At 39.4% G+C, this 13,861-nt stretch overlaps 1 protein-coding gene across 3 annotated transcripts in view; it reads right to left on the bottom strand.

The window, feature by feature from the left end:
• PPARGC1A (PPARG coactivator 1 alpha) overlaps positions 1–13,861 on the bottom strand; it is a 384,060-nt gene that overhangs the window by 54,758 nt on the left and 315,441 nt on the right. For 2 of the 3 annotated variants that reach the window (XM_068943274.1, XM_068943275.1), the window contains exon 2: positions 7,592–7,771. In XM_068943274.1, coding sequence (XP_068799375.1) covers positions 7,592–7,771 — 180 coding nt within the window. Of the gene's footprint in view, positions 1–7,591; positions 7,772–12,879; positions 13,053–13,861 lie in introns of those variants that run through there. The other variant, XM_009673314.2, reaches the window with a different exon arrangement.

Genomic DNA, 13,861 nt, shown 5'->3' with positions numbered 1-13,861 from the left:
CTGCCTTCTTCTGACCTACACATGTACAATAGGTTAGCAGTACTAAGAAAAAAATAATCCTAAATTAAGCCTCGCTATGATTTTATCCTTCTGTAATGGCATGGGCCTGAGTTAATGTGAAGTGGGATGGGGGAGCAGGAAAAGAGCACGCCAGGGTTAAGATGGAGCATTTCAGAGCAATTAGCACTGATGCACAGTACAAAAATAGCAACAATTAAAAAAAAGAAGAGGTTACACTGGAAATAAAACCATTAAGGAAAATAAACTTAACAGTTTAGCCAATTAGCATTTGTCTAAAAAAGGTAAACTTTCTGTTGCTTTTGTTAAGCAAATGGAGAGGAAAAAAAAAACCACACCAAAAAAAATCTTATCAGAAATATTTACTTCCCACTAGCAATGACTCAGTGACTTTTTCTAACAAAAGACAGAGCCACTGCCCCACTTTTTTGCAACCCTCTCTGCAATTCTAGGGAGAAAATATTTAGTTCAACATTATCGTAAGCCAGAATATGGCTCTATTTATGTGACAAGTTGACAACATACAATTTCATGCTTGTTGAACTGATCTGTGTTATATATTCACTGCAAATATTATGAAGCCTCACCATTATAAATATGAAACAGTATACACTTATTCAAAATAACTCCAGCAGTAGCAATTTATAGCTTGGTTGTTTGTGTGCTTATGAAGTCCAAATGCCACCTTAAGAAGCTGCATCTCACTAAAACAGATGTGGAGTGTGACTGTGACCAAAGTGGATTTAAGATGACCTCTGTGAAAGGAGGTTATTACATTTTTGCCTGTATGGCAGCTGACACCAGTTTGTATTTAGATATGAAGCCAGTGGGTACACAGTGTCCTTAAGGGCCTGTTTTAATATGGGCCAAGACGTTTGTCTAATGATCTAATTAGCTTACTACTGTCCTGGTGAGTGTTATTCTTCCCTCTTGCAAAAAGGGCAGGTACTCAGCTGAGTAGAGACAAAGACACAGCTGTTCCAGGTAAAATGCAGGCAGGGTAGTGAAATGGGACTTAATGGGACTGTGAAGGAGATCAGTTGCATTTTCTTGATCACACACCTGGGGAATGGTCTTGGTGGCCTCATACATCAAACAATAAGCTCTCAAACTATAAGCTCTCAAAGCAATTGTGGTTTTTTGTTTATTTGAGAGTTCTTTTCTGCCTAAAGGTTTCAACCAATGTGCAAGGTTCTTGCATCAAAACAGAGACAAGTTTAGACAGTTTGTCCAACTGGGAACAGCGCACCTTACTTACACTAGATATAGAATATTTGCATAAACCCTTCCCAATTACACAGCAGATGTTTTGAGCTAAATAAGTTCTACTTACTGCTTGAGAATTTTTTAATGCCAGCATAGTTAGTCATGGGTTATAGTTTACATACATCTTCCATGCAGATACAGTGTTATTGCACTGGACTCCTATTCAGTAGATGCATTAATCAGAGTCAGGCCCAGGACATTTGAAAAGATTACTTACTTGAGTAAGGGACCTTGCACTATTAAGAATATAAAAGATTCTTGCACTTTTGCACAGAATCTGCTATTTTCTGCCATCGCAACTGAGGGTCCTTCTCCTAGTTTCAAAAGGATTTTTATGATACATTGTTATCTTTTATTGTTCTTATAAAGTTTCCTATCCCAAATCTGCATCCTGTGCCTTTTATGTCTATTGTTCTATTAAACCTAGCATGTTGTCTGTTTCCCTACTAAATCTATCCTGTAACCACATACTGTACATTCATTTCTCTAGGACCTCAGTAGCTCTGATCTGTTTGCTTTTATGATCTCTTATGAACTGCTAGGAACAGCAATTTGCAGCACTATTTGTAAAGTCATCTCAGCCTGAACTCAGCGTTCCCCTTTTTGTCATACAGTGATACCCTCTGCAGTGAAATCCCATTTGCCATAGGAAAATTTCATTACAGGATGCATTTTAGAGGGATGCAAGTTGCTAAGTATCCCACATGTGCCTGTAACATAAAACATTCAATGTGTGTTAAGCTGAATTTCAAAAAACTACTTATTAGTGCAGTAAACTATGTTTTGATGCAAGATAGTCCTGTGTTACCTTCAGATTCACTGATAGGTTGCCCACTCCACATTACTGCCCAGAGCTATTTAGTTTATGTTCTCTAAGGCCTCAGATATGCTGCTATGCTGTTCACACAATCTCAGTTCTTTTAAGCACTTTGATAAGCTTTATTCTGCCATTATACCATCTAGAACATTAAACACAATGTTTAAGTTCTATGTTAAATCACAATCAGTTCCTATTAACTGTTCCAAGCTCCTCATTTTTATCAACAGTTACTTTATTAAATCCTTAATAATATAGATGGAATAGTTAGTTAATTTGTGTGTTGAGCCATGGATGTTAATTTGTAAACATAATAACATACTGCAATCATTTGCATAATAGCATTTTAATCTTTTTAGTAAAAGCTGTAATTCCCTACAAAGTACGCTGCAGTAGAAACTAAGTGACTATTGGTAATAATAAAAAAGGCCTTAAAATTCTGATCCTATTATAGTGTTGGAACATACCCAAACTGCTACCATAATCTCTGAAATGTTACTGTTCTCTGATTTAGGTGTCTGTGTCAAGAATAAAAATGAAGTATAACTGGTAGCAGTAGACTATTTCCTAAATGTAATTTAGTATTCACTAAGCACCAGCACTTTGCAAATAGCTCTGAGGCTTTCCTTCAAAGTTCAGAGCTCTAGTTATGCATATTGTGTGAGGTACACCATGCAGCTCACCTCTAGACTCTGTTGTGCTGAATAGATGGCTATGATAAATCATGCTGATTTGGCACTGAAGGGCATCAGCCATCAAGGATTTGACTACTATGTCTTTTTTCCCTGAGATTATATCTCCTTGAACTGCCTGCCCTGGGCTACTAGTTTTGGAGAAAATTAAAAAGTGGAAAAAATGCTAGGAGAGGCCAGTAGAGAAAAATCTATATAGGCTCAGTCCTCTGGAAACCCATTAACACCAGTCACAAGACTGGCAAAGAAAACATTGGTGGTTGTTTAAAAGTCAGGCCAAGTCATTTTACGCAAGATCTGGTAATTCATTAATCAATCTGGCTGCAAACCTTGAATGAATAACCTGCAATAGTAAAAGAGACTGGCAACACCACAGAATATTAGAGTTTATAATCTGAACCAATGCAAATTACCCTGGTGGTGTCTGAAGCTCCCCTCCACCCTCATCATCTTCCTGATGCAAACCCTTCCAACTAAATAAGAAATCATTTATCTTCATGAATTTCCCTACTGCCAGGGGTAAGAGAATATGCATTTCATTGTGAATCTCCTTCTCTCTCCTCATTCTCATTGCTCATAATACAGCATTTTTTGGCAGTCTACAATAAAATACAGTAGCCTATTTACGTTTTCCAAATACAGAGCACGTAACATGGTCTTGAAAAGTAACCTGGATGAGACCTATGCAAAATAATTAAAAATAAAGTCATCATATTCCAGAGAGAGTCTCAGCATTTTCGGAAATGTGTAAATAAATGAAATCCAGGAAAGGGCAACCAATTCAAGATTTCTGAAGTCTTTTTAAAGGTTAAAAATGTTTTGCCAAGTATTAGAACACCACCCTTAAAATTCTTTACAATTTTACGTAAGTTCATTATACTTTAATAGGCTATTGCCTATATATAGACTGCATTTTCTTTTTACCTCAATTGAGCTATTTGTAAATAATGCCAACAGAGAGATATACCCACTGTAGATGCTTAATCTCTCCAAAACACTAGGCATGGGTCATAAGTAATTTTAAATATGACTAACCTTACATGATAGGGTACAGTATATTTGAAGATGCCTCAGGGGACAATAGTTTTTATCATCAAAAAGCCTTCCCATTCCTGTCATCTCAAGTTCTATGGTTGTTCACATTTTCACATAGCATTGGATTTGAGAATGGAAAACTAATAACATTGGCTTTCTAGAAGGGGCTAAATCTTTTTTTTTTTTTTTTTAAAAACAAATACAACTCTTTAAAGTCTAGTTCTCTAGAAAAATAAATAATGCAAGTGAGTGATGCAGTAAACCGTCTAAATAACTGGTCTTGGGTGACTTGTTAACTATTTACTTGCACGAGCTTGTTTCAACAGATGGTGCCCTTAGGGCTAAGAGCTCCTTTATGGTATCTTTACAGTAGTCAGAACACCAGGCAAAGAAAATCAGATGAAAAACTGAGGTTATCAAGCTGTGAGTAGAAAGAAATCAACTAATTCATAATATGCACAAGTACACATGTCGATAATAAGAGCCTCCACATTAGGGCAAACAGTATGGGCTTGAATAAGGACTAGTATCGGTTGCACTGTCTTGCCAGTAGACCAGTGCAGTGATGAGTTTGGTATATCTCACAGGATACCAGTGTTTTCCAATACTAGGGTGAAGGACAACATCTCATCACATGTAAACCCATGAGAGCAACTACCTTTACTCATCAGTTACATAGTAGCTAGTCTAACTGGACCTTCATTTTATTTGGCGCCTAGTCACTACCATAACTATTAATAACGTCTAATCCATGAGATTTTTACAATGCTACTTTTACAAGGGAAGTTAAGCTTATGGGTGCTCAGCTCAAGGTAGCTTCCAGGAATGGGAGTTCAGAAAGCCTGAGAACTCACTTTCCGAAATATAAGTGCTTTAAAAAAAAAAAAAAAAAAAATCATCAGCTTGAGACATCCAGCAACTTTATAAAGCACCTTTGGGGCATAGGTGCCTCATACAGACAACAACATATGTACCGCATTAACAATTCAAAGGTGAATGTACTGCATTCAAGGTTAGGTTTTGCCTGTTCCTCCCAGCTTTTGTTTACCATTCCACTTTTCATATCACCAGTTTTCAGCTGGAAGCTTAAGTTATACAAACCATATTATGCCCGAGATGAAATAAGAGAAAAATATATTATTTATATACAAATATATGTATATTTTTTTTTCTTTAAAAAGAAAAGCCAATGCTGATCAATATGGAAAAAAAACAGATTACCAAATAGCAAACTGAATAAAACTTCCATTCTCTCAGCTAAAACAAATAGTTCCTCTCAGAGCATCTGAGATAATCTCTGGAGAAAGAACACATCTTGTTCTGTTCTTGAGCACCCCCAGTCGTCACATTACAGAGCAGCAGAGACAAGAAATAGTGCTTGCATCCAGCTGCACAATGGAGAATGGGGACAGGGTTAATGCACGGCAAGAAAAAAAATAACTGTTTGACACCCCTCCTTCCTGGGCCAAACAACTAAGAAATTTAAATATAACACACTGAGAAACTGAAAATAGTCTTACTCTAGCACTGCAGCATTGCAAAATGCTATTAGAGAACAATTTGTCCCTACAGGTATGTATGGGCCAAACTATGCTGTCAGAGACAGCAGGGCACCCTGTAATTGCAGTCAGTGAACTCTGAAATCCAAGCATTTACATAGATGACAGCAGAATTTGCCTATCAAGAAAGATGTAACATATTTCATTTCCAAATGATTATTTCTGACACATTAGTTGCTGCCTAGATGCACTCCTCCAGCAGCATACCACCTATTTCTTCACACTGGTGCTGCTCCTCTACCAACACACCCAAACGGGCCTGTGAGATTACATGAAACAACCAGTACCTCCACATCACCATGCCCCACCAGGGTAAGTACAATATCTGTATGGTGGTCTCACTGTTTGCAGAATACCTTGCTTTTCAGAACTGGAATTGTCTCATATAGGAAGTGACAATTGTTATGTAAGGAATTTAGCAGGATTGTCACTACCTGCATGAGACAATTCTGTACTTGATAGCTTTAGCCACCAGTGCAGGTAGTAAAGCACAGGACAAGCAATAAGCAAATGGACAAGTTCCACTGTTTCTGCTGGAGCTATTTATGTGCTCAAAGACAGGTACATGCTTAATTACATCACTTATGTGGACCTGGCATTTTAAAAGTCTAAATCTCTTCCTGGTTCTTCCAAAGGAAAAATGTCTCTGCATTTGGCTTTCAGTGGATTAGGAAAATATATATCCTAGGTTATGACAAAAGCAAAAACATTCTCTCTCGCACAATGCTAATTCTGATCTTAGCTGCAAATATGTTACCCCCCTCCTATGCCTCCCTGTTATTGACCATCAAAAAAATTGTGAACAGATAAGTTGTAACTTGTGCTACTTACTACAACTGCAACTCAAGAAGAGGACTGAGTTTTGAAACTTCATAAAACATGACAAGAAATGTTATAAAACTAACAAAAAAAGAGGATTTAAGTGCAAGGGATAACTGCATTTTGATTTGAATAAAATTAATTCCAAATTACTTGAGTGTAAATGAGAGGAAGATCAAATTCTGAGGGCCAGTTTCTGCTCTCAGTTACACTTGTATAAATCCAGAGTAACTGCACCAGGGAAACCACCACTGGTTTATAGCTGCATACATAAAAGGAGAATTTCATTCAAGACATCTTAGGTAAGCTATATTTTACCTTCAGAAGCATTTTACTAAACTGTTACAGTTAATCTTTTCCAGCTATTAAACTGTAGAGTGCTTAGTCGGGGCTTCCCCAAGCAAGTGGGCCAGCTGTACTTCCTGGAGCTGCTGTACCTGCAACGCGAGAGGCCGCAGCGATAGCTTGCTGTTGCACAAAGTGTTCCTGCCAGCTAATCAATTTATTGTCCAATTTCCCAGTCAGCAGATGATCTACTACATTTCCTATTATCAAGGAGGGAAGGAGGTTAGGGTTCAAGCAGGGCACGGCTGCCCCATAACTATGGGGTGGAGAATCATGAAGGTTTTACACAACAGAAGAAAACTGGACGCAGAGGTAAAGAGACCGTAACCCTCTTCTTGTACCCCCTGATCCTCAAGGCAGTATTTTAAGGAAAACATTTAAATCTCTACTGCTACCCTTCAACTTTCACTTTAAGTCTGCTCTCTGCCAGGAGAGCTATGAACCATCCCAAACGATGAGCCAGTTCATGAGCTACAACGCAAATGACAGCCATCGCTGCCTTCTCCGAGATGTGTACCCATTTTCTCTTGTATACTTAAACTAGGAGGACCTTTCAATTTGTGTGCGAAGTGCCTTGCACGGTAATGCCCTGAGTGCGACCTTCTGCTACAGTCTTTATTAAAAGAGCTTCAGCCATCCATCAGTTGGCTACAGTGTTGCCCTCTGCACCTTTCTGTGGAAAGCAAGTGGAAGATAACAAATGTCTTCAACTTTTGTTTTTCTTGGTAGAGGCTAATTGTGCAATTCCTTGTTGTCACGCCACAGCGCAGTGTGCTCTAGGCTCTCTTCAGCCATTTCCTTTCAAAAAAAAAAAAAAACCCAAAATCTAAAGTTCCATTTAATTATTTTCAAAGCTTCCCCCCCCCCCCCCCATCTCCAGCTAACCAACTGCGTTTTGATCATGAGGACTAAGAGCACCATTCAGAGGTCATAACACATATCGCAATGTTTGCTGGTTCTTAAAGAAGTGTCATCCATCAGGTTAAAAAAGAAAAGAGGCAAAGCATTCTGAAATATGTACTTGCACAGTCTTCCCTTACCTCAAATATATTGGAGGATTCATTGCTGTACTGATTGGAAATAATTTCTGATTGGTCGCTGTACCACTTCAGTCCCCCTAGAAAGCTGTCTGCATCCAAGTCGTTCACGTCTAGTTCAGAGAGGTCAAGTTCTGGGAGATCTGGGCAAAGAGGCTGGTCTTCACCAACCAGAGCAGCACACTGCAGGAAACAAGAATAACACATAGTTTCATTAATTACCAGGAGTCTATTAACCTTAACATCATGTGATAAGAATTAAGCCTTGATTAAGCTATGGCACAGGGTCACTAGAAATGATTGTTTTCTGGACCTCCCCCAAAATATTAGATCACTGCTAGCTTTACACAGGTATGCAAAAGGGAGGGGGAAAATAAAGGCATACGCTGCCTCCTATTCCACATCTCTGTGCAGGGAGCAATCACCTTCCTTCTCCCTACACTCCTTGACAACACTAGCATCCGAAGCTTTAGTAAATCCAACAGCAAGGGCCAAGACACGGCCTTACTCTTCTTTTGTGTCAGAGAGAGCCAGTACAGGTAGAAGTCGCAGAAGAATACCTCTAGGCAAGGTCATGCATTTCCTGGTGCAGTCAGGTTAAAGAGGCACAGCCTGTTACAGCCTTCACCCCAGGGGTGATCTCAAGCTGCAGATCTTCACGCTTTCAGCTCTACAAATCCTCACTGTAATCCCTGGGGTCAGCCATGGTAGCAGCTCCCACATGGGCATACTGAAGCATGGGTCAGTAGAGGCTGCTGCGCTATTTCCCCAATACACCAGACGATGCACAGATCACAGCTACCTAGTCACGCAACAGCGCCCTGTTAATTGAAGTGTATTCTGAAATATCTCCACAGTCACCCTTGGGTGATAGACATGGATAGACATTGGGTGATAGCTTATGGAGCCTTTCACCCACTTGAAGTAAGTATGCGTATTGTCGCAGCCCTAAAACTTCCAGCCAGCTTCCTAATTTTCTCCAGACAGCAGCCGCATCAAGTGAACCAGGGCAGACTTTTTCCTCCAGGCAACCCAGCAAGTTCTACACTACAGCTGATTCAGTGATCCTCAGGTAGAGGGCCTGTGAAACACTAATTTAATGTGTAGGTAATAAGCAAAGTCTGATCTGCATCAGTGCAAAATGCTGTTGTCTCTGTGGCTTATGAATAGAGAAGTGATAAATACAAATAAACCCAGAATGCATAAACTTCTACACACTAGTATGAAGATGGATACGGTATTAACTGGTCTACTAATCAAGAAAGAAAAAAAAAAATACTACACACCCACTTTAGCATGGCAATTGAAATGTTAGGGTAGCCAAAGCCAATTCTTAATTATGGAAAACATAGTAAGAGCTTGGCAAATAACGTAGTCCCATACACTAACACTGCTCAGTGAAGCAACTGCTACTGCACTGTACCACGCACTCCTGGAACTCATCTGCGAATAGCTACATTTATATTGTTATACGGCAGAACATACCTCCTCTCTTCAAAGCTGCAAAGGCACCAGGTAGTGAATGGTTAAAAGCCTTAAAGTCAACTGAGTGTTAAGGGCTTCAACACTGAGTATTTCTAGCTTTGTGCTAAGGATGGCCAACCGCGCATTCAGGCGGCAGGTACTCCTCAACTCCAGTCAGTTGATTGGGTGGTTTGAATGATTTCCCAACTTCTGTTTGGATTGAAGTCAATCCAGAAAGTGCCACCTTCTAAAGAGATATGTCTGTAGAGCAATAACATAGTGTCCACTGATGTGAATTACTCAATATTTGTTATGTCACTCTTGAAAGGACCGCCTTTTATGGCAGTATGAGGGAGAGTTGCTGAAGGTGAATTTCATTGAGATTTTTGTCGCTGAGAATCTCAGCACGGCTGCAGTACACAGGCTATATGCAGCAGCACTGTTGTGAGCAAAGATTTCATCTGTTGGCACAAAGACTCAGTGCAGCTGGTGTGAGCTATAATTTATCAGGCAACTTCCATGTCTACCAGTACACTACGAGATAATCACGTAATAGGCCAAGGGGCAAGGGAACTAAGAGGTTGCAAAATGAGGCTCTGAAATATTGGTTGCTTTTATTTCTATTATTTAAGGGGCTGCAGAACTTTAAATCGTCAAAAAAATTTCACTTAAGTAATTTTCACCGCACACCATTTATTATTACTTCCATCACAGAAAAAACACAAAGAAAAAAATTAAAGAGTTCCCTCTTCTTTAGTGCTAGACATAACCTTCCAGCAGAAGTCTTATAATGCAGAGATGACCTTTTTTGATGTTTGGACAAAATCTCTGATCTCATTAAAGGATAATCTAGTTTTTGACTGAAAAGGTAGATTCTCAGCATCATTCTCAGGTTTGTGTTGTGGAGGTCAGTAGCTTATAACTGATGCTGTAGACTTCTAAAATACCCTGCTGATCTGTTACTGCTTTCATTTGTAAAAAATAGCTTCACCCTGTGAACCACCTAGTTAAATGCGTTAGCTCTTGGTAATATGCATTTTTAAATCCTACAATGGGCTTTTGAAGCAACATAAACAATTGTATTTAAAAAAATCCTGATCACTGCAGCTTTTATTTGCCTATAATGACTGCAATGTCACTTAAAATGTAGTAGCTGAAATGAAGTATATCTGCTCTTGCCAATGTTGACATGTTCTGAATATGGCATTATGCTTCTAATCTGAGACACATTAGTAGCAAGTGTTCCTGTTATTAATTTATATTTGACCTTTGGATGATGCCAGATTTAACACTCCAAGTCCTAAAACTGTCCTCATCTGACATGCTGATATTTACTGTTTGCCTGTACATCTGTAACAGGTGCACCTGCATTGCTATAATGCATTTTACTGTCTTCCCACCATTATTTGATATCATAGTTATTCCTTAACTATAACCTTAATTTTATAGTAACATTTAGGAGGATAAAGCAGTCACCAGACACAAAAGGCTAATTATTGTGCGTTAGTTCACTCCAACAGACTTTTTTTCTCTTAGTTCAGGCGCAAACAATAAATTAGCTTAACTGCACTGATGATAATGAATCATTATAATTAAGTATAATTCTCCATTAACCTTTTGGATGTTTTTGTGCCTTTGAAGGTAAATTAAAGAAAAAGAGAGAGAGACTGGACTTGTGCCATATTAATTATATTAATGAAAAAATAATCTTTGTTTTATTTTTAACAAGTTTTTCAAACAGCCAAGGGGATGAACCCAGGAAAGAATGACAGACTTGACAGAATGTATGTCATGTGGATTCTCTCTATCAATCTTCACAACTTTACTGTACATCACCTTCATTAAACTGTGAAACACTGGGGACGCTGATCAGCTACAGTGGTGCAGGCCTTTATTAAGCAACACACCATCCTGTCATTATATGAGAGAGAATATAATACATTTTAAGTTGACAGCAAACATTAATGATTCAAAAAACGAAAGCTGCCTACAGTACCTGCCGTCTGTAAGATTTTAGATCAGTAAAGGTGATCCCCAGAGCCAAAACAGCATGCAGACACTACTACATTGCTACAGGAAGTGCAATGCAGGAGCCAGTTGGTAAAATCCTACCAACAGTTAATCCATCCACTACAAATTAATATTAAGATCAAACCTTTTTTTCCTTCACACTACGAAAAATTTAGTCATTGACATAAATTATCTATTCTGTTACTAGGTTGAAATTACTGCAGGAACTCTAGTGATTAAAATAAATCTTCAATATTTCCATATAAGCTGGTTCCTCAATCAGCTCCTAGCAGCATCAGGAATAATACATGATGGAAAAATGAAGCTACAGCAGCTGAGACCCATGCTACAAGCCAGACAACAACCCACAGGATACTCCAGCTACTCAGAAACAATTAGGACTTTGGAGCCAGAAAGTCATCCACTTACAGCCTTGACTCATAATAGCTACAGGACATATGAATTATCCATATCTATTCCACTTTACCAAGAAATCAAAACAAGATAAGAGCAATTACAATATGCAAACAGAAATCAGTGGATACAGCAGCAAGCTGCAAATATCTAAAATATGACAAAAAGACTTAAGAATCCGCATGCATGCTCCACCAGATAGATAGAAAAATATACCTGGGAACACTAACATTTTTCCTTTAAATAGGTATCTCCTGGCACGAGCATCTTATTGAAAAAGCATCACGTGTAACGTTTCTCCCCCCACCCCTGTTGCCTAAGGGGAGCATTTCAAGCGCTTGTTCCAAACTCGCAGGCTGAGGGCTAGTTCCTGGGAGCAGGTCTGGATTTCAGAGTCCTCTCGACGGGGTCCAAGGAAAGTTTGCCTTGCTTCACAAGTTGCCAGAACTTTCAGGTAACGCTCCATTTTGCCGAATGCAAACATGCCGAAATCCTCAGACCTCACTTTATACTCCAGAGATTACCAGGGAACTGCTTGCTTTTTCCCTTTATGAATTGTAGCCAGCAGAAGCTGTGGATTTGATGTATTGCCGTCTATTTTTACACAAGCAGCAGCGGCAGCAGCAGCAGTTCACACAGTCCTGCATAAACTCTATTCTCATGGTTCATCCTGTTGTCTCTGTTGTACAGTAGGATTTAACCATTTGTTGGACTACTTGGATTCACTGAGAATCCTGCCCTATGGGACATTAACTGCTGGTTAATTTTTCCAACACAATAAGAAGCAAGGAAACATCTATTTCCAGAAATCTCTTTTAAAAGCATCTAAAAACAACCAGGCATTCATTCTTGTGTGTGTGTTTGAATTTTACAGCTGATAAACAAGGAAAAAGCCTTCAACACAGTACAGGGAAACAAGCAATTAAAATATGAAGCCATTAGTTAATTTTAACTTCTTTTTTTTTTTGGGGGGGGGTGGGGGGGAGGGAAGAAACATTAATCTTATTCTAAATAAACATGGCATTTTTCCAACCAGGCCACTAAACGCCACTGGAAAGACTTCAGACACTGATTCATATCAATATCTTAGAGCATAAATATTGCATATGACGGGAAAGCAAGCCAGAGGCACATGAAAATAGTTTCCAACTGCAGGAGATACTGATGACAGGAGCTAAGCTTTGATTTGCTCAAGGCATCACAGAGTAACCTTAAAATAGCAAACTTACTGGAGTTAAGATAAGATTAAGACTTGTTTGCAAAGTATTCTACCTAGTACATTATCCAGCATTTTTCTCATTAAAAAAAAAACACACAAACCAACCAAAACAAAAAGCCACCAGCGACCTGCAGAACGCCTGCGCACCAGACAATGCCCACACCGCTCGCGATGCCCAGCTCACCTCTATGTCACTCCAGACAGAGTCCTGGTTGCACATGTCCCACGCCATCCAGCTCCCAAACGCCAGCGGTGAAGCTTTTAAACTACAATCCAGAGCCGGGCAGGGAGCACACACTCATGCAGGCAACGAGCCCCTTACTGAGAGTGAACTGAAGGCACCTGTCTTACTACTGTTCCCAGTCACATGACAAAGCTATTAAAAAGTAGGCTGGGCTGTCACTCATCCAGCCTTCTTGTGCTGCTGCTAAAACTAGTGACGTCACTCAGAGGCAGACCTAGGCTTAAGTGAAGTAAATCTTTTTAAAAACCACTCAGACCTTTGAGGCTTCAGCACCACGCTGTGATTAAAATCAGATTTCAGTGCCACACCCCCTAAATTGTGCCCCTGCCATGTAATAACTACAATCCCTCACAATCTTTTTTTAATTTCTTTCTTTCTTTCTTTCTTTCTTTTTTTTTTTTTTCCAAAACAAACAGCACACAAAGCTGCATTTATTATAAAGGAAAAGTGAAGTAACTCCAAGCCGAGCTGGAGCATGCGGGCTCTGAATAGAGCGATTCTAACCTTTCCAAGCGGAGCCGGAGCCAGCACCAGCTCCCCAGCGCCGTTTCGCTCGCAAGGGCTACCACAGAGTTCTGTAAAAGTTACAACACGCTACAGTAATTTTTTCGCTAACGGATTTTACACCTTGCAAAGTATTTTAAGTATGTTAGGCTAAGAATTTCTGAGTGATAACTGCAACTACAGCTAGTTTTTCCACAAGCAAATGCATCAGCCAAAAAAAGAAAAAAAAAGCGCATTTCCCAGTAACGGAGAAAGTATGGATAAAAAACATCATATAGGTATCTCACCTGCTACAAAGAAGCAGCCTGATCCTGTTTCCAGCTTAATTACGGTATTCCTCGGCTGCTGCTTAATCATTTCTGTGTCTTAGTGTACTCACCCTAGAAACCAGTGTTATTACATAAAACTGCTCCAGTCC

The sequence above is a fragment of the Struthio camelus genome, chromosome 4, assembly GCF_040807025.1.
Source record: "Struthio camelus isolate bStrCam1 chromosome 4, bStrCam1.hap1, whole genome shotgun sequence".
NCBI lineage: Eukaryota > Metazoa > Chordata > Aves > Struthioniformes > Struthionidae > Struthio > Struthio camelus.
The sequence above is the reverse complement of the archived record's forward strand: the minus strand, read 5'-3'. Positions and strand labels throughout refer to the sequence as shown.